Source organism: Gallus gallus, chromosome 4, assembly GCF_016699485.2.
Source record: "Gallus gallus isolate bGalGal1 chromosome 4, bGalGal1.mat.broiler.GRCg7b, whole genome shotgun sequence".
In the NCBI taxonomy this organism is placed as follows: domain Eukaryota; kingdom Metazoa; phylum Chordata; class Aves; order Galliformes; family Phasianidae; genus Gallus; species Gallus gallus.
Genome location: NC_052535.1, coordinates 43470328 through 43489864, shown reverse-complemented (window position 1 = coordinate 43489864; position 19537 = coordinate 43470328). Strand labels below are relative to the sequence as shown.

At 34.4% G+C, this 19537-nt stretch overlaps 2 protein-coding genes across 4 annotated transcripts in view; one reads left to right on the top strand and one right to left on the bottom strand.

The window, feature by feature from the left end:
* Window positions 1-19537, bottom strand: part of LOC101750640 (translation initiation factor IF-2-like) — a 255334-nt gene that overhangs the window by 129119 nt on the left and 106678 nt on the right. The gene's annotated exons all lie outside the window — the stretch shown is intronic.
* GLRA3 (glycine receptor alpha 3) overlaps window positions 1-19537 on the top strand; it is a 77697-nt gene that overhangs the window by 12482 nt on the left and 45678 nt on the right. The window contains exons 2-3 of one of the 2 annotated variants that reach the window (XM_015276538.4): window positions 6438-6565; window positions 12376-12443. In XM_015276538.4, the coding sequence (XP_015132024.3) occupies window positions 6438-6565; window positions 12376-12443 (196 nt within the window). Of the gene's footprint in view, window positions 1-6437; window positions 6566-8409; window positions 8470-12375; window positions 12444-19537 lie in introns of those variants that run through there. The other variant, XM_040700186.2, reaches the window with a different exon arrangement.

Sequence of the window (19537 nt, the reverse complement as noted above, 5' to 3'; positions counted from 1 at the left end):
TTGCATCATGGAGATTCAGGATATTAGGAAGCATTTATTCTTTCAAAGAGTGATCAGGTAGTAGAACAGGTTGCCTAGGGAGGGGCTGGAGCCACCATGCCTGGAGGCATTCAAGAAATATATAAATATTGTACTAAGGGAAATTATTTAGTGGGAAAATATTGGTGATATGTGGATAGTTGGACTGGATGATCTTGAAGGTCTTTTCCAGCCTTGGTAATTTTATGATTCTCATAGCTTTCAAACGCCCATGGCTTTTTGTGAATCAATATTGTTGATAAATGGCCTCCAGTAACAGAAGTCTGTCTTCTTTTTTCACTAAGGGATTATAACTTCCAAAAGAAAAGATTGCTTAAAATTTTTTAATGCAGTTTTAAGAAATATTTGCTTTAAACATATTTAATCTCCTTCTCAGCACCCATTCCACAAAATTTGTCTCATCTCCAAAGCTTTTGAAAGTTTAAATTTGCTGTCAAAATCCCAAACATTGAAAATCATTTCTCTTCTGATACTTCAGGTAGCAAATTTAAACACATCACATTACAGAAGAACGTCTCTTATGCTACAAATATAATTTAATGGAAAGCTGTGTAGAAAGAAATGAAAAATTTTGGAAACAGTTTTATCCACAGAAATCAAACAAATTTTCTTCTTTACATCTATGTACTTTTTTTCCTCTAAAATTGAAAATAGTTTTTATCTTTCTGAAAGAGTATGATTTCTTATTTTGGTTTAAACAAACTTTAATTTTGATGGGTTTGAGGCCTTCAGAGTTTTGGTTTTTGTTTTATTATTATTTTTTTTTTTTTTGCTTAAAGCTATCACATTTTGCAACTTTTTCTCTTAGAAATGTCTTTCTTTTTTCTTATCAGATTCATGTTCACTCTTGGAATAACGAGCAAATGCTACATACTATAAACTCTGACCTTTTTATTTCTATATCAACTTTCATGAATAGATCAGATAATTTGAGAAACTCCCTTTTGGAAAAAAATAAAAAACCTGAAACTTCTGACTTCTTCAAATAACGTTCACTTTTCTCATTAATCTTACTCAATATCCATATTACACAGAAGAGGACTTAAAAATTGTTTTCTTAGTAGAAATTCTTACTACTACCACACTTTTCAACATGCAGTATGAAGATGGTTGGTGCTATCTATTTGTGGATAACTTTATTTTAGCGGACCTTGTTTATTAAATGGTTAAAGTGAATACTTTTCATTTGAAAATTAATCAATTTAGTCACCATTACTTACAGGTACAGAATTAAAGGACATAGTCTTGAGATTAATTAATCTAACCTAATTTATTACTGTCAAACCTCTGAATAAGAACTGACTCAGATTAATTTACTGAAATACTTCTGTGTGTTGCTGTTTGTGAGATCTATTTGAGCGCAAAATGACTGGTTGTAGTTATGAGTATTTAATCAATCTCCTTGAACTTGTCTGCAGAACTATTTAATGAAAAGTGCAATAAAAACATTCAAACAATGCCTGAAAAGGATCGACCAAAGACACAAATTGGATAGCTTCAGGGGTTTGGCCACACTTACTGTCTCAGAATAAGCTAAACAATGAAACAGAATTGCTATTGGACCACTATAATGCACGCAAAGCATCATATAATAGCTCCATAGTATGTGTTTTAAGATGAAATGCAAAATTTCTACCTTACTGAATGGCTAAGATGGTCTATATTTGAGATTAAAGAAATGATTTATTATCAGATTGGAAAATGAGCAAGTCAAAAGTGACTGTAACTTGGTGTTAAGATGGGATCTTCAAGATAAACTACACAGGTAGTTTAATTAGGGATGGAAGAAATTGATCAGTTGTGTTCAATATGAGGATAGAAAGACAAGACAGCTCTGAGAATTATGTAAATTAGTGGACTGCTCTAACTTGGACTTAGAAACTTCTCTTTGAGAATTTTCTAATGGATGTTGTCATTACAGCACACTATAAGTTTCATTCATCTCTCATACCCATTGTATCAGCAACAGGGAAGAGAATATTTACCTCTTAAAATAAAGCATGTTTATAAAGCAATTTCATTTGTAAAATTCCTTTCCTTCATTGTGCTTTAATAAAAAACATGCACAGGTTTGTGGCAGATAGAAAAGTGACTACTCCTAAGTAGAAATACAGTGATTCTTCAAAAAATAAATGGAAAAGCAGTCTGATTTTTACAGCTTTAGAGAAGGAGACATTTTTGGAGATTGTGAAATTCTCTTTGCAGAGTTTTTATCAACAATTTTGTTTTGGAGGAATGGAAGAGATGGTAAGGTTTTCTCTAACAAAACATGCCTACTTTAAATAGAAGTTTCAGGAGCACAAATTATGACCCATATTCCTTTTGCTTGCTAAATTGTCAGCTGCTAGATGGGCTCTCCTATTTAAATTCTATAGATGTCAGTGCTCTTGCTGTGTAACTATGTTAACTAAATATTTTTCAGAGTTTCTGTATTATTTATCATTTTAGTAAATTAAAAGAATCAGTAATAATACCAACATATCCTCAGCAGAGGGGTTGGAAAAGAGTCCCATCACCTGCATGTCATACACGTCAGAGCATCCTGACATCTTTATCAAGCTCCATCTTGAAAAAAGAAAAGCATTTTTGTATCCCTGCTCAAGCTGCTAGACTATTCCTGAAGTGTTTCAGTGCTGGAAAGGCTTTTAATTTACAATCTAAATTTATCCTTGGCCACTTCATATCCCTTTGCTTTCATGACCAATGCTATCATCTAGCTTAAAATTCTTTCCTCTGTGCAGGTGCATGCCACAGATAGAATAGTAGCTTTTTTTTTTTTTTTCTAGCTGTGGTCAATCTCTGATTTTTAAGCTGGATATAGTTTATGAGCAGCTCAAGTGCATTTTCCTTTCTGGAGCTTAACTTTGTATTAAGCAGTAAGGTGGTGTCATACAATTGCTGGGTAAGTCAAATATCCAGCTGTGAAAGTAAATTAATAAAATAGGCCATCATTACCCCATTTAACCTGCACCCCAGATTACAGGCTATAGGACCAATAGCTGCAAGCCTATTACCCAGCATCAGGATAGAAAAACCCTGAGAAGGCATCATTTTCTACTCTGAACTACTCTCATTGCTTCCCTTCCTAAAACTCCACAAGTCTATGGAGTATCTTTTGCCAATCTGAAGATTCCTGAGTGAGACTTGGAATGTATACTCTGAATTAAGCCCTCTCTTCTACATGGTTCTTTTCATTCCCTCTCAAGAAACCATGCATACATGAAAAGCAATTCCTTATATTTTGCTATTTTTTTCTTTCAGAGAACCTTGGATGTCACAGTTTCGTATACTCTTAACTTTATTATCCAAACTGTGCATTTACATTCCAGTTTGATTTTTTCTACCTCTCTCTCATTAATTATTCTGCATTTTCTCCTTAGAATAAACGTCCACTGCTTTCTCCCCTTTGAGGTACTCAAACACTTCACTCATGTTACTTTTCAATCTTCTTTCTGATAAGCTAAGCAGATTAAACTTCTTACGTCTTACTGTAAGGAATTTTCTCTACCTCTTCATGATTTACTGGCCATGTTCACTACCTTTCCTAATGCTTTTATGTCCTTGTAAAACCTGGGCACAGAATCTGATGCAATGTCCCAGGACTGGTCTCATTAATATCACATAAAATAATTAACCTTCATGTTCCTACTTACTCTTTTAACCTTTCCACACCAATAGATAACACAGTAGCACAGTTAGAACTTTATAATGACAATGCTGAATTGTTTAACTTGAATTCTGAATCATCTTCTGAATCACTACTTTCTCCAACTCTATCCAGAGTCCTGATTGATATACTGCTAATATCCTTCCTTCACAGTATTAAGTTGGTCTACTTAAATGGATTACAACACCTAGATTTCTTGCTTATACACTTTCAAATATATTCCTATATATAAAGACATACATACATAGATATATCTATTCTAGTGATAAATAAATGCTCCAGAACATAAATATAGAAAGGCCAATTATTAGCTCATTGATGCTTTGCTCTAAATGGAGATTTGTTTGTCCATTTTCATTTCTGTATATATGTACATACACAATTTCTTGATTCTCTGGTGCCTTGTGAATATATACAAACCAGTAAAGTAGGTGTAATAAAGCTTTCTTATTTTATTTACTTTTTAATCATGAATAACCTTTTATGGAAATAAAAATGGTTACAAGTTGGGATAATATGATAAAGCAGATCAATTCAGAATATTTGGTAGTGAAAATGATGTCTGAGGTCAAGAAGGACAGGATGAGAAGCAATAATTTCAAACTGCACTAAAATGAGAAGAGTTAGATGTTTACTGGATTAGAAAGAGAATGTGTTCTCCAGCTACAGGAAGAAATCAATGAGGTTAGCTACTAAAGGAGATTGTAGTACCATTTTTACTGAAACATAATACTAAAGGTAATAACAAAGTCTTCGTAAAGATTTAGAAAGACAAAACAAATAAGAAACTTATAAATAAAGCAGGAATATGCAAATCAGCTTTCACATTGAATAAATACCAGATTAAGTTTACTAGAAGAGAAATTTTTAAGTTTGCTTTGCTTTTAGTTACTATTACAAATAAAAGACATAATAACTATTTTTCAATTAAAATGAGTAAACGACAGTAGTCCAGAGATTTGCAGTATTTAATACTGAAGAGTTCCTTATTTAAGTACTTCTAAAAGAGTGAATTGGTATTGTTAGCATGCAATGGAAGAAGTAGATAAGAGATCTGTATCTTCCTGCAGCAGTGTTTTTACCAGAAGTCAGCACAAACAGCAGAAGCTATTTATTGTTTTTTTTTCATAATTAAAAAATCAGAATCATCACGGTTGGATAAGACCTCCAAGATCATCCAGTCCAACCATCCACTTATCACCAACTTTCCCCCACTAAACCATGTCACTTAGTACATCTAAAAGTTTCTTGAACAGCTCCAGGGATGGTGACTCCACCACCACCCTGGGCAGATTGTTCCAGTACCTGACCACTCTTTAGAGAAGAAATTTTCCTAATATGCCACCTGAACCTCCCCTGGCACAACTTAAGGCCATACCCTCTTATCCTATTGCTAGTTATGCAGGAGAAGAGTCCAATTCTCACATCACCACAGTGTCCTTTCAGGTATTTGTCGAGTATGATAATGTCTCCCCCAAGCCTCCTCTTCTCCAGCCTAAAGTTCTCTCAGCCACTCCCCATAAAACTTGTACCTCGATGCATTTCATGTAGTGAGTGGCCCAAAACTGAACACAGCACTTAAGGTGCGGCCTCACTAGTGATAAGTATAGGGGAAGATCACCATCCTGCTCCTGTTGGCAACCCCATTTTTGATACAAGCCAGGATGCCATTAACTTTCTCAGCTACCTGGGCACACTGCTGACTCATGTTTAGCCAAGCACTGACCAATACTTCCAGCTCCATTTTTTCTACACAGTCTTCCAGCCACTCTGCCTTGAGTCTGTAATGCTACCTTGGGCTGTTGCAGCCAAAGTGCAGGATCCAAAATCCAGGAGTGGCTTTAGTTACACTATGTAATGCTACTCACAATTTTATTCATAGATATATTTATTGGCTGTGTTGTTTTTATAATGATTGCCAGCTGTTAAGTAAGATTTCCACAACATTAAAGACCTTTTCTTCAGATCCACATGGCTGATCACAATGCTGATATTCTTCTCTCCTGACATGTGCAGAACACACTTTAGAATGTCAGTGGGAGTTCTGCATACATATGGAGAGGAGGCTACAGGAGATGACATTTTCCATGTGGCCCTGAGATGAAAATTTTGCCCTAAGATAGTTCCTCCAGTAAGTTTTTTTTCCACTGCAGCAGTCACTTTTGCTTTAATAAAAAATGAACCTCTAAGACAATGTAAAGGAATACCATTTGCCAAGGGACTGTTTGATATGTAGGTCTATGTTTAAATATCAACATGAAACATTCACTGAAGAAAAACAAGTGATGGTAGTATTTTTCCACGAATGATCCTTACAGGTTTTATTTCTGATCTACATCATACCAACATAGACCAATCTTAGAGCAGACTACAAACTATGATATTCCACATGCATAACTCTGTCTAATATTTTTTTAATTCTGTGATAATGCTTCAAAAAACGTTGACTGGAAGTGTCATTAATCTCAAGAAGTCCTAAGGAAGAAGTAACAGAGTATGTAGCTTAACAAAATAACATTTGCATATAAAATAACAAATAAAAAAACAACCTGTTTCTACTTTTTCACTATTTTTCGAAGCTTAAACTATCATGAAATGCAGTATCAACTTCACTGTTTTCTTGTTCATACACTAATGAATAAAGTGATTGATTCTGCAAAATAAGTTTTCCTAACAAAATATCTAACAAAATGTTTTGTTTCTGTTGTTGTTTTTCCCCACCTGTTCTTAGTTTGGTAGCTACAAAGGAAACAGACAGCGCAAGATCCCGTAGCATGCCAATGTCGCCATCTGATTTCTTGGATAAGCTAATGGGTAGGATGTCGGGCTACGATGCAAGGATCAGACCAAATTTCAAAGGTAATTTCAAACCTAAACTTCCAAATAATTCAGTATTTGTTCTCATTAAAAATATGGAAAAAAATATGAAAACCTAGAAATACACTATTTTTTAAAGTGAATTCCCTTTTCTATTACAATTTCAGTAGTATTATGCTCTATTCCTGTTGTTTTCACAGCTGAGCTAATTTAGATTAGTTTTTTTTAGATTAGTGAAAATTAGTCTTATATTTGGACTGTCTAATAGTTTTCTTTTTTTCTCTTTCCTGAAATACTTGTTAATGGACTTGAATTCTCATCTTGCACAACAGTAGTCTGAAGTAACTTAGAAAGAAAGTTACATGAAACACCTGCCTGATGCTGAATATAAGGAGTATATTAATCACATATATATTAAGCACATCGGCATCAAACTCAAGAGTTTGTCTTAGTTACCAAATCTATCACAAAATTCTCCTGTAACATTGGATTCCTCTTGTGCCTCAGGAGGGACTGTACTTCCTCTTGTTCTTTACCCTATTCTCAATTCTCCACTGAAACTGCAAGTTCTTGATAACTGGAATTATCTGTTGGTATGTGCCTTATTGACATTCATCATAAAGAAGATTCAAGTAAGATTAGAACTACAAAGTTTACAAGTGCAAATATTACACCTCCTTTAGCACAAATCATACTATTCAAATGCAGGCATGTTAAATTAGAATATTTAATAGAAAGATAACACATACATACCCGATATGTTATCATGCAATCACACAAACAATTATACACAAAAATGCCACGCATCCTAACTTTTGCAGTCTGGGAACTTCAGGTAGATTTCATACTTTTTTTCAGAATGCAGAATTCCAGTAATATGGCAGAACTACACTTAGCCCTAATTCTGAATCTATAGATCAAGCTACCAGTCTTTCAAATTCTCCAAAATACAAACACTTTCATAGAAAGGATAAACCTGTTGTGATTTAAAATATTACTCTTATTTTGCCTTAGTGGCCTCTTCCTCTGCCTTCGTTGCAATGAGTTCTCTTAGCGCTAGCTTTTTATGATGAGTTTTCCTATATATTTACTACTTTCCCTTTGAACAGACATGCCTTCCCCCTCTGAATTATCTGTTGATACCTTTACAACTTAATTCTTATCTGGCACTTATTTTTATACTTTGACATTGCCATACCTCAATAACTTAAGTAATAATGACTCTTAAGCATTGTTATTTGCTACTTTTGCCAAAATTTGCCCAGAATGATTCAAAAGGACAAAGTAAATAGTTTGTCAACTTACTTCATGAACAGTTGGTGCTGCATGTATAAACTCATTATCAAGGATTTACCACATCTGGAAATGCTTCATTTTTAGTAAACTAGCAGTACTGATCTTTTTCAAATAAGATAAACATGCATGGGAAATTCAAACACATCACTAAAAGATTTACAACAATGATCAATATCCCTCATGTCTATACAGTACAAGTCCCTCAGGCTATGCTTGCCTGAAGTACCGTGAGGAATATTCCAGTGATGTACTTTCCAGAGCATCAACGTATCAAACAATATTTGCAAAGCAACGCAAAAACTCCACATCTAAAACTGCTTGCTTATATGAACAGAAGCTTTTAATTTGTTTTTGATCCTGTCTTGGTTTCAGCTGGAATGGATTTTTCTTCTGAGTGTCTGGTATGATGCTATGTTTCAGTTCCAGGATAAAAACACTGTTGATAACATACTAATGTTTATAGCTGTTGCTAAGAAACGTTGTACAGAGCCAAGACCATTTACAGTGCAGGGCTCAAGGAACTGGGAGGAAGCAGAATTAGGACAGCTGACCAAAAGTGGCCAAAGGGCTATCCCATACCACATGACATTATGTGGAAGGATTTTTGAAGGCGGTAGGACTTCATCTCACCTTCTGCTGCTCAGGGGATGGTAAACAATTGCTTGTTATATATATTCTTATTTGTGTGTGCGTGTGTGTGTATCTATATAGATAGATATAGTCATAATTATTATCCTTTTTGCTATCTTAGTAAATAGTTTTATCTCAGCCCACAAGTTCTACTTCTTCCCACTCCCTCCCACCCCCGATTCTCTCCCATATCACACTGTGAAAGGGGCTGAGTGAACAGTATGTGATACTAAGCCACCTGCTGGGTTAAACCATACACATCCTTATTAAACTTATGCCTTGTTCCCATAGTATTCCCCTTAGCAATGTAAACTACAGGTTGAACCTAAGGTAACACTGTGAGGGGCGACAAAAAAACTAAAGAAAAAATCTAAGCTCTGCAATTTTTCTTCATTTTTTGGGGGATCCTGAAGTCCTATAAATAAGGACTACAAATTTGGAGATTACAGTTTAGGGATTGACCTGAGGACTGGATTCTGGAGTTTGTCGTAGACACAATGCAGTCTCTGATGGGACTACACTAAAGAACAGACAGATGTTTAGAGATTAGTGAATTCAATGTAGTACTTCTTAAATATATAATTCAGAAGACTCAGAGCCTTGTTTTGTAACTGTTGGAATTTAAAGAGACTAAACCTAATTTGACATTGTTCTTTTTCAAAAAGTGCACATTCTAAATCTTCTAGACAGCGATGCAGTTTGAACAAATCTGCCCAGAATGATTCAAATCTATCACTAAGGATAAGTGTCTCCTTAAGTGACTCTGCCACTTTCTTGTTAGCTGTGTTTGTCCTAGAATAAATACTGCAGTTTCGCCTTTATGAGCTTTTAATTTGTTAACAGTTTTAAAGAAACAGATCTAATAAGAGATCTCAGATAATCATTTTATGCTTTTTTTCCTTTCAATTTTTCTTTCAATTTCTGCATGGACAAGGTTTTAATCTAACATCTTTTCACCATAATTTATCTTGGTCAGTAAAACAATATTGTACCTTTTGTCTGAGTTCTGTGTGTCTCAGTAAGGAATTTTGAGTATCTATTCTTGTTTAACAGGAAGAAGAGAATGAAGATAATACTGTTAGCACTTGTTTAGATAGGAAATAAAGCAAATGAATAGATCTTGTAAAATATGTGTTCAAAATATTATAGTTACAAAATACTTTTATTTCCAGTAAGTCTAAACTGTAGCAAGATGTTTATCTTACTTAGATATCCCACATCCCAGGCACTTAAATATGCAAAATATTTCACTTTCAAAATGTGGACACAGTCATGAAATCCATATGTAAAAATTGTCATGGACTCAAATAAGACACTCAGAAAAAAAACAGATAAGAGGTGCAATATATATATATATTGGTGCTACATATATGCTCAGGGACATGATTTAGCAGAGGGCTGTTAGGGTAGTTTAGTTAGGTCATGGTTGTACTCAATCTTTAAGGCCTTTTCCAACCTGAGCAATTCTATTCTGTATTTTTAATTAGCACAACACACACTGTATCCTTCGGAACAATGTCATAAGGTGTAAACTTTTGGTATCATATAGGAAAGTCCAAATTGTTCTTTGACTTGATATTGACAAACAGCATTCAGCAATCATTAGTTTAGGAACTTCTTTAGCCAGAACCCACTTGAACTTACTTTTGGCTTTTCCAGTGTTTCATGGCAATAAAATTGTGATGTCTTTCTACAGTGCAAAGTATCACCCTTTTTTTGTTTAGTTTGGATGTGGTGACTATTTTATTTCCATGTGTCTTATTAAGAAATGGAGGAAATTCCTTTTCACCTTTACAGATTTTTGTACTTATTTATTGCTCCCTACTAAACTCTTCCAAAGTTAAAAGCGCTGTTCTACTTATGCTGTTATTGTTGAGCAGCAGTTTATGCAGTCTGTCACTCCTGACTGCCTTCTTGACATCTTTTTTTTCCTCCCTAATATATCATTTTAAGGTGGACAGAAATTTTGAAGTGTTCAGGATGGAAGTTCATTATCTATTTCTATGGCTGCCCATCTACACTGATATCTACAGAACATGCTTTCAGTGAACCACCCATAACACATCTATCTCAGAAATCATTAATTTAGAACCAATTAGTATGAGGGCATAAGGATGGTTTTGCATTTGACTAATACTGAATGTCTTCAAACAATTATTGTTTGAATCTCTAACGCATTTCTAAATTCCTTTTAGTTTCTATTTACCCTATTTTTAACTAGCTATTAACTGTCTTTTTGTAATGCTGCTTTTCAAATTAAGCATCAGTGTTGTGGCTATTTACGGTTTACCTTCTTTATAAAAGCAACTATGTTGAAGAAAAACTACACTTGGAAGCAGTGCTATTTTAAGCAAGATAATATGCCAAATTTGAAATTATGACACGTATTACAACATAGATATTTCAGAAAGGAAAGCTGCCTTGGAATCAAATTATCTAACAATCTAACACAGCCAGGAAATACAATTTTCTGACAGTTGTTAGTAGTTTCTAGTGACTCTGCCTTTGTTTACCTGCCCCGTTTTTTCCATTTTCCTTGATCATCTTCAGGAGTTCATTCCATATATCAATGATAAGCCTTTATTGAATTCTAAGATGTATTAAATATGCTTACCTGCTCTAAATAATTAACAAAGTTGCAAAATGACTGTAGTGTCAAAGTGACTGTAGAGTGATACCTCTTTACCCGAGAATTCTGCATTGCACGTGTATCCTTGTGTATTAGAATGATTGAAGTACATGTAGTGATGTTTTGTTATAATTGCCATGCAGTACTTCAAAACAATTATTGTTTTAGGAAAGAAAGCTAGATGTTCCAAGATAGGTCCTGTTGGCAGAACTTTCAATGGATATTCCAATTCTTTAAGTATGTAATGCCAACTTCATTGGTCACATTAAATTTTGCTAGTTGTAAAGCACCAGCAATGGCAGAATAGCCTACTACTTCAGTGACTCTTAAATAAATATTACATAAGTATTTGCAAAACCAGCTACAGATCTTTCATTGTTAGTGGTTGCTTACTACTGGAAAAAAATTAGTGTTTCCAGGGCTGAAATGGGTTGTTGATATGTGAATACAAAGGTGCAGAAGAGTAACAGAAGAGCCTTATGATGGAAAAACCTTGTTTCCATTGCACGTAGACATAGATTGATAAGAAATCATGTAGAAATTGGGATGCTATGTCACAATGCCATTTTTACAGAGATTTGCAGAGAAGTAATTTAAAACCTTTTCCATGAAGAGATGGCTTATTGTTTAGTTATTGTAATGGCTGCTCTGCCAGTACTGACGCTTCACAAATGCAAGATAAAGCAGAACAGCAGTTGTTCTAAAGACCCACAGTAACAGAAAAATTCAGCTTAAATGGATTCTTAACTATTTTTTGAATTTAAGAGAAATGAGAATAGAATCCAAGTCATTCTTCTTTATCCACATTTGTTCCTGTCAGTAGCAGAGATAAGAGTGCAATAATGTATTTCAGTTACCAGTGATGACAGATAATGTTAAAAGCTGTCTTAAGAGAAAAAGGTCACTTTTCCTCCTAACTGTTGTAAAAAGTAGCATGCATTTTTCACTTAAAAAAACACATTAAAAAATGTACATTTCAAATTTAGTTGATTTTTTTGCTGTCTTTTTTTCTTTTGTATATAATTCTCTGTGTAAGTTCATAATGAACTCCTTGTCTTTCTTTACGTTAGAACTGGCCAGTCTGGTAGTGTAATTTTGAGAAAAATTGAAAGGAATAATCTATTACATATCAGAAATCATTCAAATTTGGATTAAATGAGTTTTGAATGTAACAGTATTTCCTCTTAAATCAACAAATATTGTTTCATAATAGTTTACTACATCAATTCGTTTTACAGTCACTCAATATGCATCAATTCTGGAATAGACACTGATTTTCTTTTTCCCCCTTTTGCAGGTCCTCCAGTTAATGTCACATGCAACATATTTATAAACAGCTTTGGCTCCATTGCAGAGACAACCATGGTAAGGTACCCTATCTCAAAAAATGTTTGAAGTTCAAGTTAAAGATATTTAATAAAGTTAAAAATCAAGGTAGAACTCCTCTTAATATGGAACTAAATGAAACAAATCCTCTTCTGAAAACAGAACATTTAATTTAGCAACTGAATTTTTCTAATAGAAAATATGTTGTCACACTATCAAACATAAAAATAAAAGGTTTTATTTTTAGTTCTCCATAAGTTTTATTTAATAGTTGTAATGACTATTATTTTCCATTAGATAGGTATTAGTTTCTATACTGTTCCACCTCTCTAACCTCAAAAATCTCTATTCATTGTTAAATGAATATTTTAAATTTCACTACCTATAGTGCACATGAGGATATATACTTCAAAATTTTTTTTTTTTTTAATAGACATAGTACAGAGAAAGTAGAATCATAGAATGGCTTGAGCTGAAAGGAACCTTAAGGGTTATCTGGTTCCAACCCCCCTGTCATGGTTAGGGTTGCTTTCTTCTAGATAAGGCTGCCAAGGGCCCCATCCAACCTGGCCTTGAACACCTCCAAGGATGGGGCATCCACAATTTCACTGGACAGTCTGTGCCAGTGCTTCACGAAATCATTTCTTCCTAATCTCTAATCTAAATCTCCTTCCTTTTATCTGAAAACCTTTCCTCCTTGCCCTATCACTAGCAGGCAGTGTAAAATGCCAGTCTACATCTTGTTTCTTCGATCCCTTTCAATACTGAAAGGCTGCAATAGAGATCTCCCCTCTCTTGTCCAGGCAGAGTAACCTCAGTTACCTCTGTCTTTCTTTGTAAAAGCTAGAGCTGACTAGCAGAGGATGGTTTCGATCCATCGACCTCTGGGTTATGGGCCCAGCACGCTCCCGCTGCGCCACTCTGCTGTTATTGTAATGCTGGAATGGGGATCTGGGGTATAAAATTTCAGTATGAATTCTAAGAGGTAAATTTAAGTGGATTGTACAGCTTTTGTAGACACACAGTATGCCTAATCTTTACATGCCATGAAACATAGTGGCAGATGATGCAGAGAGATGTAGACAAATTTTTCCAGGTAGGAAATAACTATTTTTCTCCACCAGATTGCAAATCCCAGATGAATATGGTGTCCAAGGAGATGTATTCAGGTTTGATCAGAAGATTAAGCACCGATCACATGATAAGAGTAGTACACCACAGCTACTTTTGAATGACCCTGGAACAGAGTCCTGCATTTGACATGAGGATACTTCACATTTCAAGAGTATTAAAAACCAAACAAGAAAAAACCCCAAGATTATGAACACTTCAAAAAAAGTATTTACATATAATATTATAATACAAACGTATCTAAAGTGCAGGAATCAAATGGGTGGGGCCAGGCTCTCTTCAGTATTGTGCAACAGCATGCTTATAGACTACTTGCATTCTTTAATATTTGTTCATCTCATTTAAATATGCACAACAGTTCTTTGAAATTGGAGACCTAGAACATTTTATCCTAAAAAAACCTATGAGCTAAAAACATCCTCTAATTTGAGCAGTCAGTAGGAACCTGTGCATAATACAAAACCATATTAATAATCTATATTAGGAAATACCTACACACTTATAATGAAATTGTATTTTTTTTCCCATGTTGCCTTGAAAGCAGGCTGATTAAAGTAGTTGAGATGTACAACCTTATCCATTACAAACATTAGTACATTATAGAAAATACCAAAGTTGGTCAGATTCAGAGGCCTTCTCATTCTATTAAGAATATGTATACCAAAAGTGGACAATTAAGTACAGCCTTGGTCTTAGGGGAAGCGTTGCATCATAATGCTGATATTCTGTTTATAACATTCACTAACAGCGCAGTGCAGAACTTTTGCTTATGGTCTGCAGCTGCTGAACTCTTAGAGACTCAAATCTTGCATTTTAGAACAAGTGCCTTTACGCCGATAGGACTTTTGATAGTATGTAATATTATTCTACTTCTCCACTGAAGTGAAAAGGAATATCTCCTAAAATGACATTAGAACCTTTCTATCTTAAAATTACAGTTAAAAACATCTTGCATTATTTTAAAAACTGAAGTACTGCCTTATTGAAGGAAAATAAATTCACAGCAGTTTTAACAATTTTATCTATTCTCACTATTTTACCAATTTTTATTTACTGTAATCCTTATAATTCAGACATCTATGCAAGTCTTATACATTCTTGTTAAATACTCCTTTTTCCAACCTGCAAACAAAAGAGCTTACAAGCTGAGGTACAAAATAAGACCTGGTATGAGGTACCTGGAAGTCTCTCCGGTATGTAAAAGCAGCAGCTGACTAATGGGATGTGCATGCAGCACATTACTTTATAGAAGTCTGAGTATATTAGCCCCTATCCTTCACTGCCACTGTACTTGTTCTTGGTACTATCCTATCTCTTTCTGTTTCTCTTATTGATGACCAAAATCTTTGAGCTCCCTCTGCTGCCTTGGTTACGAATAACACAATAAAAATTATAGAAAGAGAATGGGTTAAAAAAAAAAAAAGAAAGAAAAAGGAAAGAAACAGAAGTTTGTCAGTGTGCAGTGGAATCTTACAGTGCACAGCAGGGCTCAAATTTCTGTCAGAGGTTACCTTGAACTCATCCACCTCTATCTACTCTTCTACAGTGAGGTCAAATAGCTCAGGAGAATCAACTAGTCCAAAAAAAAAAAAAGCAGCTTAATTTGACTTGCACTTTGTTAATGGTTGAAATTGGTTGAAAGAAAATTTCCTTTTGTTTCACAGTTCTTTCAAGTTCTTTGAAGCACAGGCTATAGTTATTTCATGTTCCCTTTATCTCAGAAGACAAATCAAGAACTTTTTAGCAGGAAAAATGGTATGCCACCTCATACTAGGAAGCTGTGATTCAAATTAAATCTAAGTAATTTTAATTCATCATATGAGGAGCTTAATTTATGTCAGGAATTCTCAGAGGCAATGAAAAATAAATCATAATTTTAAATTCTCTTTAAACAAACTTTCATAATTGACACATTTCAAATTATAGAATTACGTAGGTTTATTGGAGAGTATACTTCTTATAGAGTCATCTAGGAAGGCTTTCAAGATCACCAAGTCCAATCATCACCCAAGTCCCGTCATGTCTTTTAGTACAACATCCAAATGTCTCTTAAATACTTCCACCACTTCCTTGGGAAGCCCATTCCAGTGTTTTCTGTCTTCTCCATGAAAACTGGTTTCCTTATATTTAATGTAAACCGCCCCTGATGAAACTTGAGGCCATTCCTTCACACCCTATCACTTGTCACCTGAGGAAAGAGGCTGACAACCTTCTCACTGTAATCTTTCACAAGCTTTTACCGTATATCAAGAACAAGACCATATGGAACACTGCATAGAAACATGAGGCTGAAATATCTTATTTACTGAGAGAAATTGTAACATAAAGTTGGTTGTGCAGCAGTAGAATGGGTTGGATAAGGATATTACATAGAAGGGACCTACACAGCTGATACTGCACACACTGGTTGTCAGGTATCAGTAGCTGAATTACTAAATCTGGAAAATTTCAGTTCCCTTCTATCATCAGAAGTCATCCTTACTCAAACATTTGGAGATGAGAAATAGTTTCACCATGTTCATCTCCTGAGTTCTGGGAAGGTTATGAATACGACTGTATTATTCGATCCCTTTCCCTAATCTTCTCTTGCTGTGTTGAAATGACTATAGTCTCATATTCTTTATAAGCATTTATAACTGAGGTTTTTCCTCAGAAAATGACTCCAGCCTTTTTCAGCTCATCTTATGATCCTGAAATAGAAAATGTCAATTTTCACTTTTTGCTTCCTTTTAAGACTGATGAATGATTCAGTATGAAAATAAGACAGAACTGGGTTGGACCATTCCAGAATTAAATTCCAGAAATTTGAACAGCAAATGGGCTTCACATCAAAGAAAATATCCTTGACTGTTATTTATTTGGTTTAAATGTAACAGCAAAAATAGCTGATTAAATTGATTTTTAAAAAGGGTCAGAAGCTTTGCTTTTGCTGAAATTGATGGCCTTTGCAGAGCTGATGGCAAGTTTCTTTCTCTGGTCCCTCAAAACAGTGGCTTTTAATCTGTTTCCAAATGCAACTCTCCATGGAGTTACCAGGGAGTAGTGGTGTTTATCTGTTGGATAATAGAGTATGAATTAGCTATCTGAAAGAAAATTTTAGTTGCAGGGATGATATCAATGTATTTTGTGTTTTTGAAAGGCAGTATATTCAACATGGATGTAAAGAAAAGCAGAAATTTAAACTATGAATAGATTATAATAGAATATATTAAACTATGAAAATCCAAGCAAATAATTTTGCCTTAAAGATCAGCATTCAGTTAATCTTTCTTGTTTGTAACCATAAACCAGCAACAAGTGAACTGAAGACCAAGTGCCAGGTTTATTTTAGACAGCATCCTGAGGCCAAATTCTGCTGAATGCTCTGGCAATAAATTGCAATTATACCTTGTAACAAGAGAGCATTTCTTTTAGAAAATACTAGGAAAACTGCAAGACTTGTTTTCAGGCCTCAAAACTTGCCCTAAATAAGCCAATTCATGAAGAAGTGGATTTTCATTTTTTCATTATTTCATGAAGTCAGCATCTCTAGACTGACCGTGAAGTTACAGCCTAGAGTAAACGATACTGTTATGACGAAACACTCCTTGAAAATATTCTGAATATTTTTGATAGCTTTAGGTGATCCAACTCAGTTGCAATGTGCATCTTATACTAATGAATGCAATGCAAGAACTAAAAACGATTTTATTTTTTGCATGAACAATTCATAGGTGTGAAAACTTCATAAGTTCAAACAAGCATTTGCACTGACAGCAGCAATGTAACGGGCATGAGGAGAATAAAAGCATAGTTCTTTTTGCTGAAACAGGTGCCTTAAAAAGATAATTTACAAGCATAAAGTACCATGAGATTTCCACAATGAAAAATTGAGATTCTTCATTAAAAGCAACCAGTAGTTTACAGTCCTAGTTGTCATATATAACCAGGAAAGTACTCCGCTACCTCCAGTTAGTGGTAAAGGCTGAACTCAGCATTCACAAAATCCATCTCTTTTCATCTACTGCTGGATTCATATAGCATCTGTTGCTTTGACTTCCTTTGCATGGAAGAAATGTCAAATCAGGTGTCTTATCTATACCAACTTCATGCCCCAAATCTGTAAGTGCGTTAGAACAATTCAGCCGGAGTTTGTTTCACTTAATTAGCCTCTACAAATTACTCCTTCAATTGAACTGTTTTTTTTTGTTTGTTTTTCTTTACTAAAATATATGTATTTACCAAGATAGGTGTTACAATCAGATCCTCCATGAATACCGCAGAGAAGTTGCTCATTCACTCTGATCCATTATAACAAACATTCTTGGAGATTTGGAGATTTGGCAAATCACTTTGTATTACACAGAAAACTGAACAGCTTAAATGAAATAGATCACGATTTCTGTTTTCTCACAAACACACACTGTGTTTATCAAAGAAAAGGACTGGAGGGGCCCTTTTGGATCATCAGTCCAGACCCTCATTGATGCGGACAATTTAGCTTTATAATCCCACTCATCAGTTGTTCAAGTGTTGACTAAGGGCTTCTCCGTATGACAGCCCTCATGGAAGGCTCCTTATGCTTATAGAGAATGTATTTAACCTTTTGCTTATTTCTCTGTATTCTGTGTTTGCCTGCAACTATCTGATCTTCTTCTAGAAATGCTGCAGAAAAGTTCATACTTCCTATTATCTCTTATCTCTTGCTTCATTTGATGCTCCTTTCACTGACTGCTTTCTTTCACTGCAGTGAAAAACCCCTGCCTTCAGCAGCACTACTGCACTGTGAAAAATCTATGATTTAATGATAAACTATGATAAAACCATCCCCTCCAACATTTCCTTCATTACTTTTATATTTTTACATTTATATATCTAAATGTTTGAACACCAGCTGTTAGGTTAGCTACTGCTAGAAGATTGTATCCTGTATATAGGGATTACAACATTAACCAGATAAAGCTATGAAGATAACAAATTTCCAAGCTGAGATCCACTCAATCAATACTGTGGAAAATAAGATTGAGGCATCACTACATAGATCTACTCACACTGTATGAGGCAAGCTGTTTATAAAGTTACTATTTTTTTTTGCAATAGCAAATGAAGATTAGGGCTACAACTACAGTCATGATTGTGTAACTCTCACATCTGTTTAAGACATAAGGGTACAGATACTAATGCAAAAATGATGCGAAAGAAAAAAAAAAAGATAGCAACAGACCAGACAGGCCAAAATAAACCATTTTGCAAATATCTTCACTGAACTATCTCAAGATATGTATTTACACAATCTCACCATAATATATGCAGATTTTGCCATTACCTTCCATTAAATTTAATAGGAGATAAATCTGTAAACTCCCATTTATTTCCATACTTATACTGGCATTATCCCTTGTCTTTCGCTTGATCTTACGATTTGCTATTTACATATATGATTTTTAAATGATAAAATACAAATTTATATAAGTTGTGTATTTATATTTTTTTAACAGAATCAAAAGATATGTAGCTTGAGAGTGACTGTAAAAAGTACCTGAATTAAGAAAATAAAGAAATTACAAATTGTCATTTTGTTCCTAACTTCTGTTCTTGAGTCTAGTACAAGTGTGCTGGGAAGTCTGTTGTCTACAATATGCTTTTACATGAAACATTATCTATGAAATTCTTTCCATGAATAATTTTTACTTATCTTGGCATCTCTAAAAAATTCAGTTCCGCGCTCATATCTTCACCTTGTTTTGAATACTTGGTACATCATGCTCTGTAGGTGTGAGTCTTTTATTACAATAGTTAAAGTAATACCCCAACGTGAAAAAGCTGCACAGCCTGATTATTTTTACACATCATACACACACTACAAAGATATAGCCTAGAAATGTTACAAAAAAATCTAATCATTTTATACTTTAAAATTCAACAGTAAAATGATACAGTGTATTAAAATGACTTGTAAGGAAAGGTCTTGATGCCTTTTTTTTCTAAATGGAATACACAACATACTGTCACATACCATCATG